Consider the following 19,482-nt stretch of genomic DNA (forward strand, 5'->3'; position numbering starts at 1 on the left):
GCGGGATGGAGGCTGGGCAAGCTGGGTCTGCTCTAGCCAATGGCGCCCGAGCGGCTGCCCTGTCACCATGGCAACGCAGGCCGCCCGCGGGGCGGCCAGCCGTCCATTGGGTAGAATCTTTCTCGAAGGCTCGAGAAGGAGGAAGCGGAAGTGGCACGTGGAGGGGCCGGTGGAGGCGCCGGTGAGTAAATGCCGCAGATTCTGGAAAGTTCTCCTCAGTAGGCTACATAAGGCTGAGCGATTGGGACCTCCCCTTTTGGAGTGTTAGCTGAGCGGCGGCGGCGGCGGCTGCTTGCGAGCGAGCGGGCGGGCGGGCGGCAAGCGGCGGCGGAGCCGGAGCGCAGTCTCGCGGGGTAAGCCCGACGCATCTTCCCGGACGGTCGGGAGCAGGAGGCGCACGCAGCGGACCCGAGGCGGAGGCGGACCGGGCCGGCCATGTCGGTGGTGGGACTGGACGTGGGCTCGCAGAGCTGCTACATCGCGGTGGCGCGGGCCGGGGGCATCGAGACCATCGCCAACGAGTTCAGCGACCGCTGCACCCCGTAAGCGGGGGCCGGGGGCGGGGCGGGGCGGGGCGGGAGCGTGGCACCCGGCGACCCCCGGCTGGTGCAGGCTGGCGCGGTTCCCGCCCCGGCAGCGGTCCCCGCGGCGGAGCTCCGCACGAGCGGGGAGGTTGCCGAGCCTGCGCGCGGCGAGCCGCCGGCCGAGCGGGTGGGCTGTTGTTAGCGCCCGCGGACGCTCGGTGGCGGAGGACTCCACCGCCCCCCTCGCCCTCTCGGTTTGCTCGGGCGGCCCCAGTGCCCCGAGTCGCTTTGGGGAAGAGTTTTTGTTGTTGTTGTTTTAACGAGCCTATCGTGAAAGCCGTCCGTGAGAGTTTCCAGACCGAATGTTTGTTTATTTGGGCACGGTTTTAGAATAAGCAGTACAAATGTCACGTTGTCGTTCCCAACGCGTGGCTGTGCAAACACCTCGGTGGGAAAGATGGATTTTTTTTTTTTTTTGTCTGAATTAAATATTCTGCAGCACCGTGGGTGGGCAAACGGAAGCATGGTAAAAAGCAACTTTTTGAGGGGGTTAGTTTCTGAAGGTTACGTAGGCAAATAGACCTGCATGTGCAGCCAATGACGCCACTACTTGCTTTTCTAGGCAGTCGTTGTAGGCCTTTTTTTCCCCCCATCATGTACAGAGTCAAAGATTATTAACCATCGAACCTGGAGGTAAAATCATTCCGACCTTGGGTTCTTTATGTGCAGAGGAACATTTAGGAGTGTGGATAGGAAATGAGCCTTGCTGGTTGGTAACTTACTCTCTGAGCAACGCAGTGGTACTCAATCTACCTCCTTACACAGCCATGGTGGTTTGTTCTTTGGCGTTTAGTAGGAAAGATGCCAGTCTTTCGTACCTCTCCCCTATGTGCTTCTTCATTCTCTGGTTAAAAAGAAGGCGGCTCAGAGAGAAGCAGGGAGGTGCTTGATCGGTGTGTTGACCAGGATTTTCAACTGATGTATTAGGTTACTGTTAAACTGCAGGGCTAACAATGGAATTGGCTACTGATCCCTATTACAGTTGCTTAATTGATTTGGAAAATGAGAAGATCAAGTCTCTAGTCTCTCAGAGCTCAGAATCAGGATTTGTAGACCGCACCTTAAAAGATCCAGCCATTGCTTGAGGATCCCTGGCTTTTAGGGTGACATTTAATGCCTGCTTAGGCTGCTGGGTCCAAGATGTTTCTGTTACAGCAAACTTAGATGTTCTCGGGATAGCCCCATTGTACTCATTTACCCACGTAGGAGTAGCTGAACCAAAATTAGATTAGGCTTGGATTAGTAATGCACAGTGGATTACTCGGCTAATCCAAAACCTTCATCACTGCCTCCTCCACACAAGACCTCTCCATCTTGTGTGTTCTGTTACTAGCGTGCCCTTTCCGTTGCTGATGCTGAGGAAGCTGTCGCAGTTACAGGTCACTCTCCTCTGGTCAGAGCAGACTGGTTGGTCACTCCTCCTCAGCATTTCTACTTCAGGCGGCAGGAACTTGGGTTCTTTTCCTTATTTTGACTTTCTTAGATAGAATCTTCCAGATGGGAGCCTCATCTGTATGCTTTAAACGCTACAGGCAATCCCATAGACTTCTTAGAGTTACATAAAACCTTTTGGGTTTTAGAGCAGGTGGTAGATGGGGACAGAAATAAGTGACTGACATTTAGGATTGTCTGAGTGAAGCTGGTGACAGAGGTACAGTTACGCTGTACTTCCTGTCGGTTGTGCCTAATGCCACGTTTAAGAATACTCTAAATTGGGAAACTTTCAGAATTAGTGTTCAGTCCATGTGCTTGTGACCTGGAGACACTGTATTAGCATTCAAGGTATTGAGCAAGAAGGCCCACGCTGCAAGTAGACTAGCAGGCTTCTTTCTGGGGGTGCGTGCGCGGGGCTCACACGTGGGCTGAGTTGTCAGAGCTGAGGTTTTCAGTTCTCCTGTCCCCAGACAGTCTTGAGGACCTGGTGAAAGTTGTGAGCTGCAGATAGATCTGTGCTTTCTGCCATTGGAACCCTCCTGATAGTTTAGAGACGGCCGTGCATGCTTCTCAACAAATGGGGACGTTCACTTTCTGTTCTAGGTCAGTCATATCGTTTGGACCAAAAAACAGAACAATCGGAGTTGCAGCCAAAAACCAGGTATGTTCTGGAAGAAAATGCCCATCTGGTTAAGGAAACTCCCGGCAGCACCCCAGAATGGTGTGCTGAAGTTTAAGAGTTTAGGTTTGGAAACGAACGCAGGCCTGGAGCGATGGCTCAGCCGTTAAGAGCACTTGTTGCTCTTGCAGGTTTGGTTCCCAGTGCCCACTTGGTGCCTCGTAACTGCCTGTAACTCTTTCTACACCCTTTCTGGCCTCCATGGGAACCAGGCACATGGCGCACACGTGTGCAGACACTCACACGTGCTCACTAATGATGAAAATAGTAGCGCTGAGATGGCTGTCAGGTGCTCTTCCGACCTTGTGATCGCCACCCTTGCTCCCCTCCCTTGTTCCCATCCTTCATTGGGGGGAACTTCAGAGAGAAAGACAGACAGACATGCTCTGGCTGGCCTCTTAACTCACAGAGGCCTGCCTGCCTGCCTCTGCCTCCTAAATCCTGGGATTAAAGGGGCGTGGGCGTGACACCATGCCTGACTTTAAAATTTTTTAAATTACAAACACTTGCCTTTTTTTTTTTTTTTTTTTTTTAAATGTGTAGTTTCTCAAAGGCTAGTGAGGTTCCTCAGTGGGTAGAATGCCTGTTGCCAAGCCTAACAACATGAGTTCTATCCCTGGGACCCACATGGTAGTGGGAGAGGACCAGCTCCTGCAGACTATCTTCAGAGTGTGTGTGTGTGTCTGTGTCTGTGTCTGTGTATGTCTGTGTGTCTAATTTATGTCAGATTTACAAGCTTAGTATGTGAGCACACCTCCTGGTGCTGGACCTCAGGTACTGCTCAGCTCTACAGGATGAAAGAAATAGTAGTCCCTTGGTACTGCCAAGGTTAAATGACTTCAGAAGTTTAATGTTTTCATCTTCATTTTTAGTGAGGAGCCTACCTTTGAATGAAATGTCCTAAAGTGGGTTGACCCAAACACTAGATTAAGAAAACACCATCTCAGAACAAGTGGGCATATGTCTGTCTATCCAGTTTTTCTGAATTTCATCATGCCCCTTATTCTCACATTCTGGGGAACAGGTTGCTGAAGTCACCCTTTTTAACATGGACATCCAGCATTGTGAGATAGGTGTAAGTTTGACAATAAGATCTGTGTCCCCACACACACCAAATAGTCATTTAGAAACTTATTTACCTCCTCTGCCTCTGGCATAGGCCAGTTTCATAAGGCCCTTACCCTGGGAGTGCTCCAAGTCTGACTGTAGTGGGACAGTGAGCTCGGGTTTACTGGGGGAGAAGATGGGGTACAGCAACACAGTTGCTGAGGAGTTTGAGAGCCTCGGAGACAGTTGCGCCGTCTTTTCCTTTATCTTGCAGATTTTGAGATCTGCCCCAAAGTCTGATGACACCATTGCCTTTCCTTCTGGCATTTTCCATAGAAGAAAGTACAGTAGGAGCTATCCATTCATGGAAAATCGAGGACTCTGAGGGAAAGTTAGGTATCCCCCCCAGAGTTGGTCTGAGTTGCACAAATGACTGAAATTGCTGCAGGTTCTGCAGGTGGGGATGAGAAAACAGTTTCAATCTTCAATTTCTTTTGCAGCAAATCACTCATGCAAACAATACAGTGTCTAGCTTTAAGAGGTTCCATGGCAGAGCATTCAGTGACCCCTTCATTCAGAAGGAGAAGGCCAGCCTGAGCTATGATCTGGTCCCGATGAAGAATGGTGGCGTTGGGATAAAGGTAATACAGCTGGTCCACCAGGCTCTCCAATCTGAGCATCTCTAGAGGGGAGTGCTTGCCTTAATCCTTTAATCCAAGGTGACTGCACACAGTGGGGTCTTTCCCTCCTGTCTGGCTCCTTTAAAGTGTAGGTGACAGGGAACTGACTCCTGAGAATCCCTTAACTGATGATACATACTTAAATAGATTATTTGCTCTTTCTTCTAACTTTCTAGTGAGTTTTTGGTTGCTTTGGTATTTCAATAAAAATCCAAGTGATGACGTTCAGACATGGTGAGAGCCCTTTGGGATCATGTAAAGAGCAGTAGAGCAACCAGAAGTCCAGCTAACAGCAGCTGTCTAGAGTCAGCCCAGCCTTTCCCTCCTTCTCCACTCTAGGGAAAAGTTCTTCCTTCTTCTCCTCCCTTTTTTGAGTTCTTTTTTTCTTCCCAAACCAATAAACTCAAATTTTGTGGCACAGGGTATGTGCTAACAGCTGGAAATTCATATTGGCATTTAGCCGAAGTGTTAGAGCATGTAAACATTTCCCGCTGTATTGCATGCAGGTCATGTACATGGATGAAGAGCATCTCTTTAGCGTGGAGCAGATCACAGCCATGCTGCTGACTAAGTTAAAGGAGACTGCAGAAAACAACCTCAAGAAGCCAGTAACGGATTGTGTCATCTCGGTAAGTAGACCCAGCCAGGCCCTGTGTTTGCCTTCAGCTTGCCTCTCTTTGGCTCCAGTATCACATATATATGCTGCTCTTTCTTACCAAGGTGTTCTTGGAATGGGTTGGAGCATTTCAAAGTAAGCTTGAGTGATAACATTAGCTAGATGCCTCAGGGTTCCTGACTACAGAGACTTGCAGTGCAGTGGGGTCCCCCGTGGAGCTTTCTGAAAACACAGGTTGACCAGCTGCATCTGCACCTGGTTCTCTCTGGGGCAGTTGGCTGCTGTAATACAGGGGTTGGGGTTCTGAAGAGCTTTTCACAGGGAAAGAGTCTTCCCTTGGCTGAAAACCAGTGCTTTGGGAATTATTGTTACTGTTTTTCTCTTTTTAAGGCAACTCTGAAAGTCAAGGAAATCACTAGAAATGAAGCCTAACTTTATGCTTGTGTTTTGGGGGACTGGCCAGTCACTGTGGCTATTGGGATGGCTTGTTAGCAGTTAGCAGTACTGTGTCTAGAGTTCTAGTTCTTCTTTGCAGGTCCCCTCCTTCTTCACAGACGCCGAGAGGAGGTCTGTCTTGGATGCTGCGCAGATCGTGGGCCTGAACTGCTTACGACTCATGAATGATATGACAGCTGGTAAGAGAAGCACCCACTGGTGCCCCTAGAAATGCCCTTCGAAAGAGCGCGAGTGCTTGTCCTGGTGAAGAGGACTGAGTTTTCGAGAGCAGTGTCCTAGCAAGTGTGGTGGTGGTGTGTGGAGGTTGGCACTGTGACTTGGGGTGAAGAGCGATGGGCATTATCTAACAGTCACGAAGAAAGAGTGACCGATCCCTTATAAGATGCAAAGGGTTTCTTTCCTGTGACAACAGATCCCTAAGCAAATGGACTGGACAACTGGTAATCTGGCTTTTGTCTTCCTTGTAGTGGCTTTGAATTACGGAATTTATAAGCAGGACCTCCCAAACGCAGATGAGAAGCCTCGGGTAGTGGTGTTTGTGGACATGGGGCACTCCTCTTTCCAAGTGTCTGCCTGTGCTTTTAACAAAGGGAAACTCCAGGTAAAGTGGGAACTCCCGTTCTGGAGAAGAGGTCTGGGAGCCGTGAAGCTTTTAGATGGCTGGTGAAGATTGAACTAGGAAAGATGGCGTGAAGACCGGGGCCTTGGTCTTTGTGTTCGAGTAAAATAGGTTCTCTTTGGCATGGGTAGTAAACGTATAAACACCAGAAGAGATTGCCGTTCATTCAGTTACATCCCTCCCGACTTGGACTTAGTAGAAGTTGTGGGCCCGTTAGCCTTCTGTTGGAATTTAAAGTGTGATGGAAAGTAACCTGTTTGTTTCTCTCTTTTTTTTTTACCAACCTTAGGTTCTAGGCACAGCGTTTGACCCCTTCTTGGGAGGAAAGAACTTCGATGAGAAGCTGGTGGAGCATTTTTGTGCTGAGTTTAAAACCAAGTACAAGTTAGATGCAAAATCCAAAATCCGAGCCCTCCTTCGTCTCCATCAGGAGTGTGAGAAGTTGAAAAAGCTGATGAGCTCCAACAGCACAGACCTGCCACTGAACATTGAGTGCTTCATGAGCGACAAAGATGTCTCGGGAAAGATGAATAGGTGTGTGGGCTTGGACACGTGAAGTGGATCTTCTTTGTTACCCTGTCCTGACTTAGGTTTCAGGGTGATGGCTATTGGCCGCAGACACGATTGCACTGTATCACTCAGAACTTAGGGACACATCTGTGAAGAATGCTGTTTTTAAGTGTGTCCGTATCCGTGTGTGTGTGTGTGTGTGTGTGTGTGTGTCCGTCCCCGTCCCCGTCCGTCTGTCTGTCTGTGGCCCTGCCATGGTGCACATGCTGAACTCAGGACAACACCGAGGACTCGGTTTTCTCCACCCAGGCTGTTGGGCTTGGCAGTCCGCGCTTGGCCTGCTGAATCATCTCACCAGCCTGTGAGGGTTTTTAGAAGAACCTTTCCTAAATGTGATTGGTTTCTTCCTAGACTAGGCACAGTTTCTCCCCGTTCTCTTTATGCTGTGATGTGTATGTATACGCAGACTATATGCATTTTATATCAAGTTAATAACTTGACCCGTGTGGGATTTGGCGTACTGAGAGGAAAGGCAAAGCGGCCTGGGTTGGTAGAACTCAGTAATGGTTGACAGTGCGCTCCTTTCCTTTACTAAGATCACAGTTTGAGGAGCTGTGCGCTGAACTCCTGCAGAAAATAGAAGTGCCCCTTCATTCATTGATGGAGCAGACTTGCCTCAAGGCCGAAGACGTGAGTGCCATTGAGATAGTTGGAGGAGCCACAAGAATCCCAGCGGTGAAAGAAAGAATTGCCAGATTCTTTGGAAAAGACGTCAGCACCACACTCAATGCGGACGAAGCAGTGGCCAGAGGGTGTGCCCTGCAGGTATGTGAGTCCCCATTGTCCCTTACCTGGTGCCCCAGCATGTGGAGCCTGGCCTGCTCCCATTCCCCAGGAGAGACAGTCCGGAGAGGCAGAGAGAAGAAGGTGAACTGTCTGGCTGTTGTTCTCAGAGGAGGACTAGAGACGGGCCTGGTTCTGAGATGGCGGTAAACAGCTGTGGAGTGCTGGTCAGCTGTGTGTGTGGTGGTTAGTTCTGACAACTGTTCTCAAGCACAGGAGGCATGAGAGTGTTAACCAGCTGTAATGAAGAATTCACTTGAGGAACATGTGTAGGGTTAGGAGTGTTAGTTATCAAATGTTTCTAGAAAGTAGATTCTTTTCCCACTTGCAAATGGAGCTGAATTGTTACGTTAGATTGGAGAGGCAGATGCACCCAATCCAGATGTTGGTAGTGGACAGTTATGTCCGAGTAGATGAGATCCTGTGAGCACAGGTCTTCAGAGAGCTTGCCTGGGGTGTGACAGCAGAAGAGGGGGCAGCCCTGCCCATGGTCTTGTCACAGTCTAACCTGGCTATGGGGTTTGCTGATGTTTGTTAATTGTACAAAACAGCTGGCTTCCTTACAACACCGTTACCTATCTGTAGGTGCACTTAGTGTTGGAGCCCTGATTCCTGAACTAGCACCTCCTGTGGTGGAGTGGGGTCTGTTGGAAATTCCTAGTTTCGGAACAGTGGAGCTAAGTTTTGGCCTCTGCTTTGAAGGATACCGCCGATGGGATGAGGTCTCTTGGTGGGCCTGGGCACTTTCTTCATGTTTAGCTAGTTTCATGTGTCCTGTGTGGGCAGGAGCTTGTCTGTCCTGTCACAGTTTTGAATTTGCCACTGGTTTTCATTTACTAATTTGACTGAAAATGTGAGCACTTGGAGTTCCATCCTTTTGATTCTTGGGCATGTAAAAGCAATAAGGCAGAGCTTCTCGTGGGTGTACACTTGAGAGAGTCAAGTGATTGAAAATGCCACCAGCAAAACCTGTCTTTTCAGTCTGTGAAACTTGGAAGTAAGAATTGCTGGCCCAACCTGGGTGGTGGTGGTGCACGCCTTTAATCCCAGCGCTCAGTAGGCAGAGGCAGGCAGATCTCTGTGAGTTCGAGGGCAGCCTGGTCTACAAAGCGAGATCCAGGACAGACACCAAAACTACACAGAGAAATTCTGTCTTGAAAACACCAGAAACAAAAAAAAATGCTGGCCCAAGATTGATGATTTATCTTGTGGCTAGTGGTCAGAATAATGTTAAGATGGTGCGTGACGTGCTGCTATTTCTAACAATAAATCATTTGTCTTTTCAGTGTGCAATTCTGTCTCCAGCATTTAAAGTCAGAGAGTTCTCCATCACAGATGCTGTTCCTTTTCCCATTTCTCTGGTCTGGAACCACGACTCAGAAGAAACTGAAGGGTATGTAGCCACAGGTAGCTTTCCAAGTTGAATGCCAAGGGGGCCAGACCTGTCCCCCCTTCATGTGGTTGTTGTGAGTGATGGGCAGAATGAGGAAGGTTGGAGAGCAGCGCTGTCAAGTCTGAGCCACTGATGTCTGTGCTTCCTCTCTAGTGTTCACGAGGTGTTCAGTCGGAACCATGCTGCTCCTTTCTCCAAAGTTCTCACCTTCTTGAGAAGGGGGCCTTTTGAGCTGGAAGCTTTCTATTCGGACCCGCAAGGAGTTCCGTATCCAGAAGCAAAGATAGGTAAGCCAGTCATGGTGTGCACCTGCCCTTTGGGTTAGAGGTGCAGCTAGCTCATCATTGAGTGCAGAAACTTAGTCGTAAGGAGGATGCGCTAACCTGGAGACTTGCTGGCCTGGCTGCTGCCTCGCCCTCCTGTTGGGCTAGAGTCTATATTTGCAGAATGCTGCCTGCTCACACTGACCTCCCTCTAAGATGGAGTGTTGTTGGCAGGGTGGTAACTTCAGATTGGAAGCTTAGCACCCACGGCAGGGAGCCAAGGTCTTTGTGTGTACTCCACTCTCTCTGAAGGGGCCTCTCTTCGGATGCTCTTTCACCGGGAGGGAGGGAGAGAGGCTTGCCGTTGTCCCTCTGCTTTCGCTTTCAGAACTTTGTACTTTATATAGGGAGACCTGCTGATACTGCCAGGCCTCTCCATTGCCCTCACCTCACTTGCATTTGAAGGACTCCAGTCTGGCCCATCACACACTGCTTTGAAAACACGGTTAACAGTGTCGTGGGAGGACAAACTTGGGAACTGAGGGTTTCTGGGTTGGCTGCTGCATTATCGACCACTGTAGAGATGAGCCGTTGCCTCAGTGCTAGCGTTCCTCTGCCTGGAGGTTAGCTGTCCGTCACGAGCAGTTTCACATTCCGTACTCATGAGTGTTGTGCCCAGAAGTGCTTCTGTAAAGGACCATTTGGCAGTTAGTTCTGAGTGAGTGGGCCGTGCCAGCCAGCATCCTTGACTGACCCAGTAATTAAATCTAGCTAGCTGTATGCTGTGCAGACAATACCTTAGTTAAAAGGCTGTTATGTCCCTTGGAACTCTTGAGTATAACTGGTTCAAACACTTCTTTTGGGAGACCGGATCTGTCTATGCAGTCCAGGCTGTTCTAGAGCTTGCTGTGTATTCCTGCGTGCTGGTATTAAAGGCATGTGCCATCATGCCTGGAAAATGGGTATTTTTAGAACATTATTTGTGTGTCAGTGCACGAGTGGAGGTCGGGAATTTAAGGGGTTGGTTCTCTTGTGCTGTGGGTTCTGGGTTTGAATTTGGGTCACCACACTTGCCCAGCAAGCACTTTCTCTGCTGTGCTGCGTGAGCGGCCTTCGAGGCTTGTAATTTAGTGGGGACACCGTTTGGCACTTGGCTCTATAGTAAGTGTTCATTAAAATAGTGACTCGAGAACAGTGGTTCTCAGCCTTCCTGACACTGTGACCCTTTAATACAGTTCTTCGTAAAATTAGTACTTCATATCTGTAATTTTACTATTGTTGTGAACCATAATGTAAGTGTCTGTGTTTCCTAATAGTCTTAGGCAACCCCTGTGGAAAGGTTGTTTGACCCCAGAAGGAATTGAGCATCCCACAGGTTGAGAACCACCTCTCTAGAAAACCAGGTCACAGCAGCATTCAGACTGTGTTCTTAGGTGTTACTCTTGAGGGCTGTAGGACTACCCTAGCAATGTATGTAGGCTCGTGTCCCCTCTTAAAAACTTGACTTAAACAATTTTGATCATTCAGTCAGAAGATTAGTATTCCCTAACAGACTGAGAGTTTAGCATGTGCTTGGTCTCCTGCCCTAGATTTGTTCATAGAGTCTCATGTCTGTGCTCCTCCACCTGGAGATGAGGAGGAGCAGGAGCTCCTGCCCCCAGTGTCTGCCCAGTGTCTGTGGCTGTCACTACAAGAGTGCTTCCTTCCTTCCTTCCTTCCTTCCTTCCTTCCAGAGGTTGAATGACACACGGGGGTAGCGGAATGATTGTGCACGGACTCCTAAGTGCCCGCTGTGGGACTTGGAGTGGTTGGGGACAGGGAAACAAACAGCTTTGGAGTGGCTGTGGTTTCTTAGCCTTGTGTTTTCTTGGCTGACTTTATAGAGTAAGTCCGTCTCTAAACTGGCAGTTCCTTTCTGCTCTAGGCCGTTTTGTTGTTCAGAATGTCTCTGCACAGAAAGATGGAGAGAAGTCTAGGGTGAAAGTCAAAGTGCGTGTGAACACACATGGCATTTTTACCATCTCCACGGCGTCCATGGTGGAAAAGGTCCCAACGGAGGAGGATGACGGGTCTTCTGTAGAGGCCGACATGGAATGTCCAAACCAGAAAGCAGCCGAAAGCTCGGACATGGATGTAAGTGGCTGGAGTGATTGTCACGTTGTAGAATCGACTTCTTTCTAAGCTTTAGGAGGAGGGTAAAGGTTAAATATTTGTCAGTTACATAACATTGATCAGAAGTTTGTGTAATGATAATTGGTCCTGCCAATTAATGGCAGGACATGAGAATATTATGTATTGTGGCTGAGATGACTTCTTTTGAAGAAAGTGGTATATGACAAGGGGAAGTTGCTTTTCCTTTTCTTGCTTTCTCAAGGGTATATATGTTAAATCACATGTTGACTGGTTAAAACAACTATAAAAATTGGAATGGAAAGGCAAGTTTTGTTTCATTTTCATTGTGTGGCAAAATTGGCCTTGGTATTCCAGGGCTCGTTTTTATTAACCTGGCTTTCTGGGTTGAGGGAGTTAAGAAGAAAGAGCAATGTCACGAATAATGGTGGCCCTGTGACTGCTTTTCTTATCTTAGACTTGCAGTTGATTTCCAGGAGCAGGCAGAAATGATACACAAGGAGAGGCAGTCAGGCAATGCAGTTCTGGTTTGGTATCCAGTGGCCTTGAACACTGAAGGACCATTAGCATCATATGAAGCTTAGCTTAGTTGTCATTGGACACCATTCACAGAGTGAGTGGCTGGTGCTGTATCCTCTCGGGGTCGCAGTGCCTCGCCTCAGTGCCTGCCTTAGGTTCTAGAAGCTGTGGGTGGAAAATGTGGAAGACTTGAGGGGTGGGCAGGGAATAGTTCAAGTAGTTCAGCCTTCCTCCTTTAGCAGTGGCGAGAGGTCGTAATAGCACGGACTTGCCGGGAACTGGGGCTACTAAAGAGCTTTGGGGGTAATTTCTTTCCCTTTGGTCTTTAAGATCTTTTTAGCAGGGTTGTTGGCATGTACTATTTGTTTGTTCTTTGTCCTGTGGTCGGGGATGGTGAGCCCTGGAATAACCAATGGTTGGTCCTTTTCTGTAACTCTGGGGTGATGCCATTGCGGGCGTGCTGCCGCTGAGTTTGCACACTTGGTTTGGAAAGAGCCTGGCCTAGTGGCCCGTTCCATGCTTAGAGTCCTAGCTGTGAAAGGTTAGTGAAAGGCTCTGCAAGGGGAGCTCTGGATCGTTACCCATCAGTCAGAGCCCTCGTGAATTATGTAACTGTAACACTGTCATTCATAAAATTTCTTACAGGTTTGAACTGCCTAAAGTTTCACAGACTTTGCTTTTATCTAGTGCCTTTTTTGCCCACCTACTAAGATTTCAGAAATTGAGAGTACTGTCTCTGGTGCCCTATAACTTTAAATTCATAAAGTACACCTGCTTTCTACATCCTTTGTGCCTGGGCTTTCATTTCAGAAAAATATCCAGCGAGACAACAGTGAAGCTGGAACACAGCCCCAGGTACAAACTGATGGTCAACAAACCTCACAGTCTCCCCCTTCACCTGAGCTTCCCTCAGAAGAAAACAAAACCCCAGATGCTGACAAAGTGAGTGACTCTTCCAGTTCGTTCCTTAGACGATGTGGCAGCATGTGATGGTTAATGCTATAAGCCTGTGCTTTCCAGAGGAATCCAGGTGACTTGATGGGCTGTAGGGTTTTCCTGTTCATTCTTTACATGTTACTTGGCTAAATCCAGCTAGAAGGAATACTCAGACTTAAGCAGATCACAAAATTTCTGGTAATGCCACTTCAGGACAGCCTAAAGAAAGGTCTGCTGTTTGCTGGAAGCAGAAAGATGCATCCCCGGGCTGCGAGGTCAATTCAGGAGTTGATTGATTAGTTTGTACATGGGTTTCAGGAGTCTAGTTCAACTTTTTCTCCTTTCAAGTTACTGTCAATTTTGAATTAATTATGATGGTCTGGTAATAGCCGGCTATATTTCCAATTGATTACTCCTTTTCCTTGTTTCCAGTATTGGAAGCTAAATAAAAAAAAACAAGACCAAAAAAAAAAAAAAACACCTATTGTGTCCCTTGAAAAATGGCCAATTGTAGCCAAATCTTTGAAATGAGCGGTCATGTTGATAGTGAGAAACCCCCATTGCTTCAGCTCAGGCTGTATGTACTTCAGAGTTCCCATTTCTGCAGGCTTTCTGTGAAGGATGAACTGTCTGGCTGCCTAGAATTCCAGGGATCTCTGACCCTCCCTCAGGCAAGTTACAGAAGAGGAAGGACTGGTGGAGGTCAGAATAGATTTTGTGCCAGTTTCTCATTTGCTTTTGTCCTGATTAGTCTTGTGCCCTTCACGTGAACTCTGGATCCTGACTGATTTTGAAAGCTGGTTTTTTCCCCCCTGTTAGAACAGAGTTGGGATGGTGACATTTATTTAGGAAAATGGGTCCTCACATTTCAGTATGAGTTATAGTTCAACAGACTTGCTGTGGAGTCTCAGTACCTTTCTAGAAAAGGACGTGGGGTTGGCTTTGGCTCTCGGCCCTTAAACACTTTTCAGGGGTTTCTGTGTCGGAATGCCATTTTGTGGCTGTGTCGGGTGATCGGGGGTTGGTTGAGGTTTGTACTCCTTTTGTTTGTATTAGCTGTAGTGTATAGGGCAGTTCCACTTTGTTCCTGGAGTATCCGTTGTACTCCGGTGTCTTCCTAGCTCTATATAGGCAGGGGGTTTATTTTTCTCTGTTGGGATTCAGGGTGTGATGCCTTGGCACTGCAGGCTGACTGTGGTCCACAACACTTGGAGGTGCAGACTCTAGGGAGCATGTGCTCTGTGTTTTTAGTGCAGCCATTGAACAAGCCCTGAAGCTTGTAGTTCAGGTCGCAGGGACAGTGATGCAGTGGGAGTGGTCTTCCATCTTGACATAGCAGCCTGGGCAGCCCTGCTAGGTTATGCTGCACGCCTTGCTTCTCAAGTCCACCGTGAAACAGTCTCCTCCGCAGTGTGTCATGGGGCAGGAAACAGGGTAAGAATCTGAAAAAGGAAATGGACAATGTTTGGAAAATTAAAGGCCACTTCTAGCATTGCATTTATATCATCTGAATAATCTATAGTAAAATACACTGACTAGCCTTTGCTGGTAATGTTTTGAGTGTCTTGATTTTCTCTTTTGATAGTTACATACAAATGGTGACGTAGCTTAGGGTTAGGATGTCAAACAGTTTTCTGTAGCCCTTGTAGAGGCCTAAGCCACTTTCTGCAGTGTGGGTTGTGTTTGTAGTGTGGCTATGACCTGTCACATGCAGTCAGCAGTGGAGTTCTCTACATGGGGCATGTGCCTCCTGGCTTCACATTCAGATATAGGAGCTTTTTGGATTGGGATACCCTGTCATTTGCCACATCATCCCGTCGCTACCATAAGACCCTTTCATCTTGTTATGTGGCCCAAGCTGGCCTCAGACACAAGCTACAGGGTCCTGAGTGCTGAGGTGACAGGTATGGCCACTGTGCCTGGCTGTCTTCAAAGTTCCAGGTGAGAAATGATACGGCTGAAAGGCAGGTGGCACATGATTCCCCCCCCCCCCCCCCCCCCCCGTGATTCACAGACCTGGAGGCACTCTCGGGGCGCTAGTTCTGATTGGAACAGGTACTGTGCTGGGCTGGAGGACTAAGAGACAGTCTGTTCAACCACTGACTAAAGACCCACGCCTCTGCCGTTGGTCTGCACTTATGTGACCTGACAATTGGAAAAGTCTTAGTAAGTATTAGTGTGAATAGAGAAGACAGTGGTGAGTCGCTGCAGGAAGATGACGATGCACTTAGTTACTGCCATAGTCCCAGGTGGGGGTGGGCGGAGATGCGCTCATGAGAATTAGAGATCTGTGCATAAAGCATCAGGAAATATGGTAAGTTTTTGTTTCCCAAGGATTAAGAATTGTTCTTTTTCTTAACCCTCAAGGCAAATGAAAAGAAAGTTGATCAGCCTCCAGAAGCCAAAAAACCTAAAATAAAAGTGGTAAACGTTGAGCTGCCTGTAGAAGCCAACTTGGTCTGGCAGTTAGGGAGAGACCTTCTTAACATGTACATCGAGACAGAGGTGAGCGCTTTCATTGAGTGTTTCTGTTTGGTTGTTTCTGCATACTGTAAGGGGTAAGATTCTTTACCAGGTGTGATGTTGTACGTGATTTCAGAGATGGGATAGAGGCAAAAGGAACAGGCCTTTCCCATTCATCCCTAGGGAGTTTGGGTGTGAGTACTGGAGGTCTGTGCTTCCTTCTAGGAGTTGTGCTTGCTTGAGAATTGCTTTGTTCCTTTGAAATAATTGGCTGAGAATCTGAGCACAGCCCCGGGAGGAAGCAGGCCGTAGAATGACCCTCTTAAAACACCTGTGGCCTCGACTGAGCCTTCCGAGTCCCAGAGTCAGGAAGCTGGCAGTGAGTGCAGTCCACTGCCCTGGATGAGAGCACTGGATTAGAAACTCAGTAAAATTGCTGTTTGTAAATTTACAAGTGTAATGAGAAGTGGAGTGGCTAACAGTCACATCAGAAAACAGCTTCTCCACGTGCACTTATAAATTGAAGGGCCGTGACATTTTGTAGAAAGCTTTGTGCGGTATCGATTGAAAGGGTTTTTATGTGGTCATCGTCCTGACGTGTTGAGGGGTGGCTTGAGTCCCGGGAAGGTTGACTGACCTCTGCCTCCTGACAGGGGAGGATGGTAATGCAGGACAGACTGGAGAAGGAGAGGAACGACGCCAAAAACGCCGTGGAGGAGTGTGTGTACGCGTTCAGGGACAAGCTGTGCGGGCCGTACGAGAAATTCATAGGCGAGCAGGTAGGCTTCAGGGCCCTGCTCCAGATAGTCCAATGTCCAAGAGTCGGGTTCCACACGTACCCCTATGCTTGTGGTCACTCGAGTGTTCTGAAACAACAGTTGGGGAGCAGAAGCTGAGCAGGGTCCTGGAGAGAGGCTCACCTGCCATGAGTGTTGCATGTCACACTAGTCTTCACTGTCCAAACATCTGCTCTTGAGTCTGGCATGTGACCTGGGGCTGGAAAGAGAAATGAGAGCCCTCCAGCTTCTGGGATGGTGTTCTCTGGGCAGCTGTCCATTGCTGTCTCCCGGTGAGGCGTGGCCCCTCTCCACACTGTACTGAGCATCTCTGTCCTCTTTGCCCTCTCCTTGCCCAAGTGAAGCTCTGGGTCAGTCCAGGAGCACAGCTGTGTGACAGGTGGAACTTGGAAAAGACTGACTAGACAACCACCCGGTGTGGTGTGGGGATGAACTCTTAAAGATGCTCTATACTTGGGTTAGGACCCCCGCCCTCCACCGTGGAGCTGCCCTGCGGTGTACTTTCGTTAGTTAGTACCTGTGCCAGACATAATTGCTCCTCCATGACCCAAGCATGACCCGGAGCTGAGTTTCTCGGGTATAGCATTGTGAATTCAAGGGGGTGCTAAAATAATGTGAGACGAAAGCCCAATGCCTGTGACGCCATAGGACTCTAGTTAATGTGAAGGGACCCAGTATCTGGTTCCTTCCCAGGTGAGCTGCCTGGGTCACTGCTAAGACAGACACCTGCTTGCCTTAAAAACCTCTGGGGTGAGGTGCCACTAACCTTTGACTTTCATATAAAGGAACATGAGAAGTTCCTGAGGCTTCTCACAGAGACCGAAGACTGGCTGTATGAAGAAGGAGAGGACCAAGCTAAGCAAGCATATATTGACAAGTTGGAAGAGTTGATGGTAAGCTCTTTCCTTTCCTGAAAGGTACAGCTTACACTTTAAGCCGTAGGCGGTTATTGAAGGTAGGTTTGGCAGCTGTTAACTCTGTGTGTTACATTTTAGAAAATGGGCACGCCCGTTAAAGTCCGATTTCAAGAAGCCGAGGAGCGCCCAAAAGTGTTGGAGGAGCTGGGGCAGCGGCTGCAGCACTATGCCAAGATTGCAGCGGACTTCAGAAGCAAGGTGGGTGCTGCTCTCACCCCAGGACTGACTCATACTTAGCCAGCACCTGGCCTCATATCTCTATCCTAGTAAATGTTGCTCAGTGAGGAGTGGTGGTGTTTTGGATTAGGGTGGATTTGAACTTAGGGAAAGTGGGTCAGAGCAGATGTATCTGTTCAGTACTCTATAGTGTCTGTATTTTCTGTCCAGGATGAGAAATACAACCACATTGATGAATCTGAAATGAAGAAGGTTGAGAAGTCTGTTAATGAGGTGATGGAGTGGATGAACAATGTCATGAATGCTCAGGCTAAAAGGAGTCTTGACCAGGATCCTGTTGTGCTCACTCAGGAAATAAGGGCAAAGGTCAAGGTGAGTGTGTCAGCTTTTGACTGGACTCTGACATTCAGTTTGACACGTGGCATTTTCCCTATAATCTTTGACGTCCTCTGTACCAGTACTGGCTTCCCTGATTGATTATCTCATTGCAAACATTTCATCCTGGTCAGCTGCAGTGTGTCAGCAGTTGTTGTCTGTCTGTCCTGAGGAAACAGACATTCTGTGCTGCACAGCCAGCCCTGCCCCTGTGGGAGGGCGACCAATAACAGAGTCAGGTGTTGGTGTTGGTCCTGTGGGGAAAGTAAAGGGGGTGAAGTTGGCAGGGTGCTGTGGAGAGCAGCTGGCTTGGCCATTTGACCAGGGACAGTCTACTCCTGAGAGTGGGTAACACATGAGAGGAAGACGGGGAGAGTGGACCTTTTTGGACACTTTGAAGTTCGACCTATAAACCTCATCTTGAAGTGTCTTAACCTCAAGTCATTGTCCTGTCCATCTTACGGTGTTTGTTCATAATTCCTACATTTTATGTTACAGCGATAAGGTAGCATCCATAGCCATCTGGCAAGTCCCCAAGAAACCCTGGGAGGTGGTCACTTTGATTGGGGTTGTCACTATGGTTTTTACAGATACGCTGAGAACATGGAATGGGGTCAGAACACACTTGATCGGAAATAAGAGGAGGTAGTTGAATGAACTGGGTGGATCAATGTTTACAGAATGACTAATTTTGTCTTCTTAGGAATTGAACAATATTTGTGAGCCTGTTGTAACGCAACCCAAACCAAAAATTGAATCCCCTAAACTGGAGAGAACTCCAAATGGCCCAAATCTTGACAAGAAAGAAGATTTGGAAGGCAAAGATAATTTTGGTGCTGAAGCTCCACATCAGAACGGTGAATGCCATCCTAACGAAAAGGGCTCTGTCAACATGGACCTAGACTAGGCGCTGCGCTGGCTTCCTCCCCAGTTCATGAAATATGTCTGCCATAGTATGTGATTCTGTACAACAGACTGAGTCTATTTATATTTTCTTTTTTTAAGACTGTCTAGAAATATTGTGTATTATATGGGGAAAAGGAAAAGCTGGAGGCTGGAGTCTTTGACCCTAAGGGAGAATGGCCTTGGTGACGGTCGGGTGGGGGTATGATCCACACTGAGTGCTGTTCAGCATTGCCGCTGGGACCCACCCAGGATTTGAGTGTCTGCGAGGAGACAGACTCCACTTGCTTGTCCAAGCACTCCCTGATGAGCATCTTGGAGTGGTTCTCACCAAGGTTGGGTTCTTTTGCATTTTGCTCTCCATTTCCGCATGTGTGTGGCCGTGGGTGTTAATAAATGAGATGAAGTCTGATTCGTATAAGGGCTTTCCAAAATTAAGTCTGTCCCGTAGAGTGATTTTGCTTTCATTATTACAAACTCAATGAGTACAATGCAGCTAGTGAACTATAGCAGCATGCAAAGCAAGGCTGTAACCCTCACCACACAGTGCACTGCCCCGTGGATGTGTGGCACGGGAGATGTCTGAATCATGTGATCATTGTGAACGCCTCATGAGCTTTAAATAAAGTTCACCCTGTGGTGTCATTTCTAAACTGCTGGCTTCGTCACTGACTCAGGATGGCATAGTATCTGCTGGAGAGCAGCTTTAGATCCCACCCTGGAAGAGCCTGCTGGTACCCTTGACCAGCCTGGCCCTTGTCCTCTGGTGGCTGACCAACTGTGTGGGCAGGTGTGCTGATGAGGACCCACCCAAGGTTTTTCTACAACTGTAAGCCCTAGTTCCCTGCAAGTGTTACCCAGTATTAAAAATACACAGCTTTGGTGAATTCTGGTCTGAAGCCAGTTTAAAATATCTTAGCCAAATCCCACCATGGTTGGACTTGATTGTTCTTCAGTAATTCTGTTGGCCTTGAAGGTTTTGCTACATAGAGTAGCATGGCTCCCTAGCATAGGAAATCAAGGTTGTCAGCAAGTGGCAGAGGAAAATTCTTCACCTCGTGTCAGCCAGGAAGCCCAGAAAAAGCAGATTTGGTCCTTATTGTCTTCAAAGGCATGCCTGCTAGCTAGCAAAGCTCTATCC

The 19,482-nt window shown here is 48.2% G+C and overlaps 1 protein-coding gene across 1 annotated transcript; it reads left to right on the forward strand.

The window, feature by feature from the left end:
* Positions 1-149: 149 nt before the first annotated feature.
* Positions 150-18,994, forward strand: Hsph1 (heat shock protein family H (Hsp110) member 1). The gene is made up of 18 exons (XM_036171947.1): positions 150-542; positions 2,622-2,679; positions 4,245-4,385; positions 4,931-5,053; positions 5,576-5,675; positions 5,964-6,097; positions 6,405-6,649; positions 7,222-7,450; positions 8,755-8,861; positions 9,015-9,148; positions 11,049-11,257; positions 12,584-12,715; positions 15,077-15,214; positions 15,826-15,951; positions 16,755-16,862; positions 16,965-17,084; positions 17,274-17,435; positions 18,142-18,994. Exons 1-18 carry the CDS (start codon positions 436-438, stop codon positions 18,343-18,345), a joined length of 2,577 nt encoding a protein of 858 aa, XP_036027840.1. The 5' UTR covers positions 150-435; the 3' UTR covers positions 18,346-18,994.
* Positions 18,995-19,482: the final 488 nt, after the last annotated feature.

Source organism: Onychomys torridus, chromosome 22 (assembly GCF_903995425.1).
Source record: "Onychomys torridus chromosome 22, mOncTor1.1, whole genome shotgun sequence".
Lineage (NCBI taxonomy): Eukaryota > Metazoa > Chordata > Mammalia > Rodentia > Cricetidae > Onychomys > Onychomys torridus.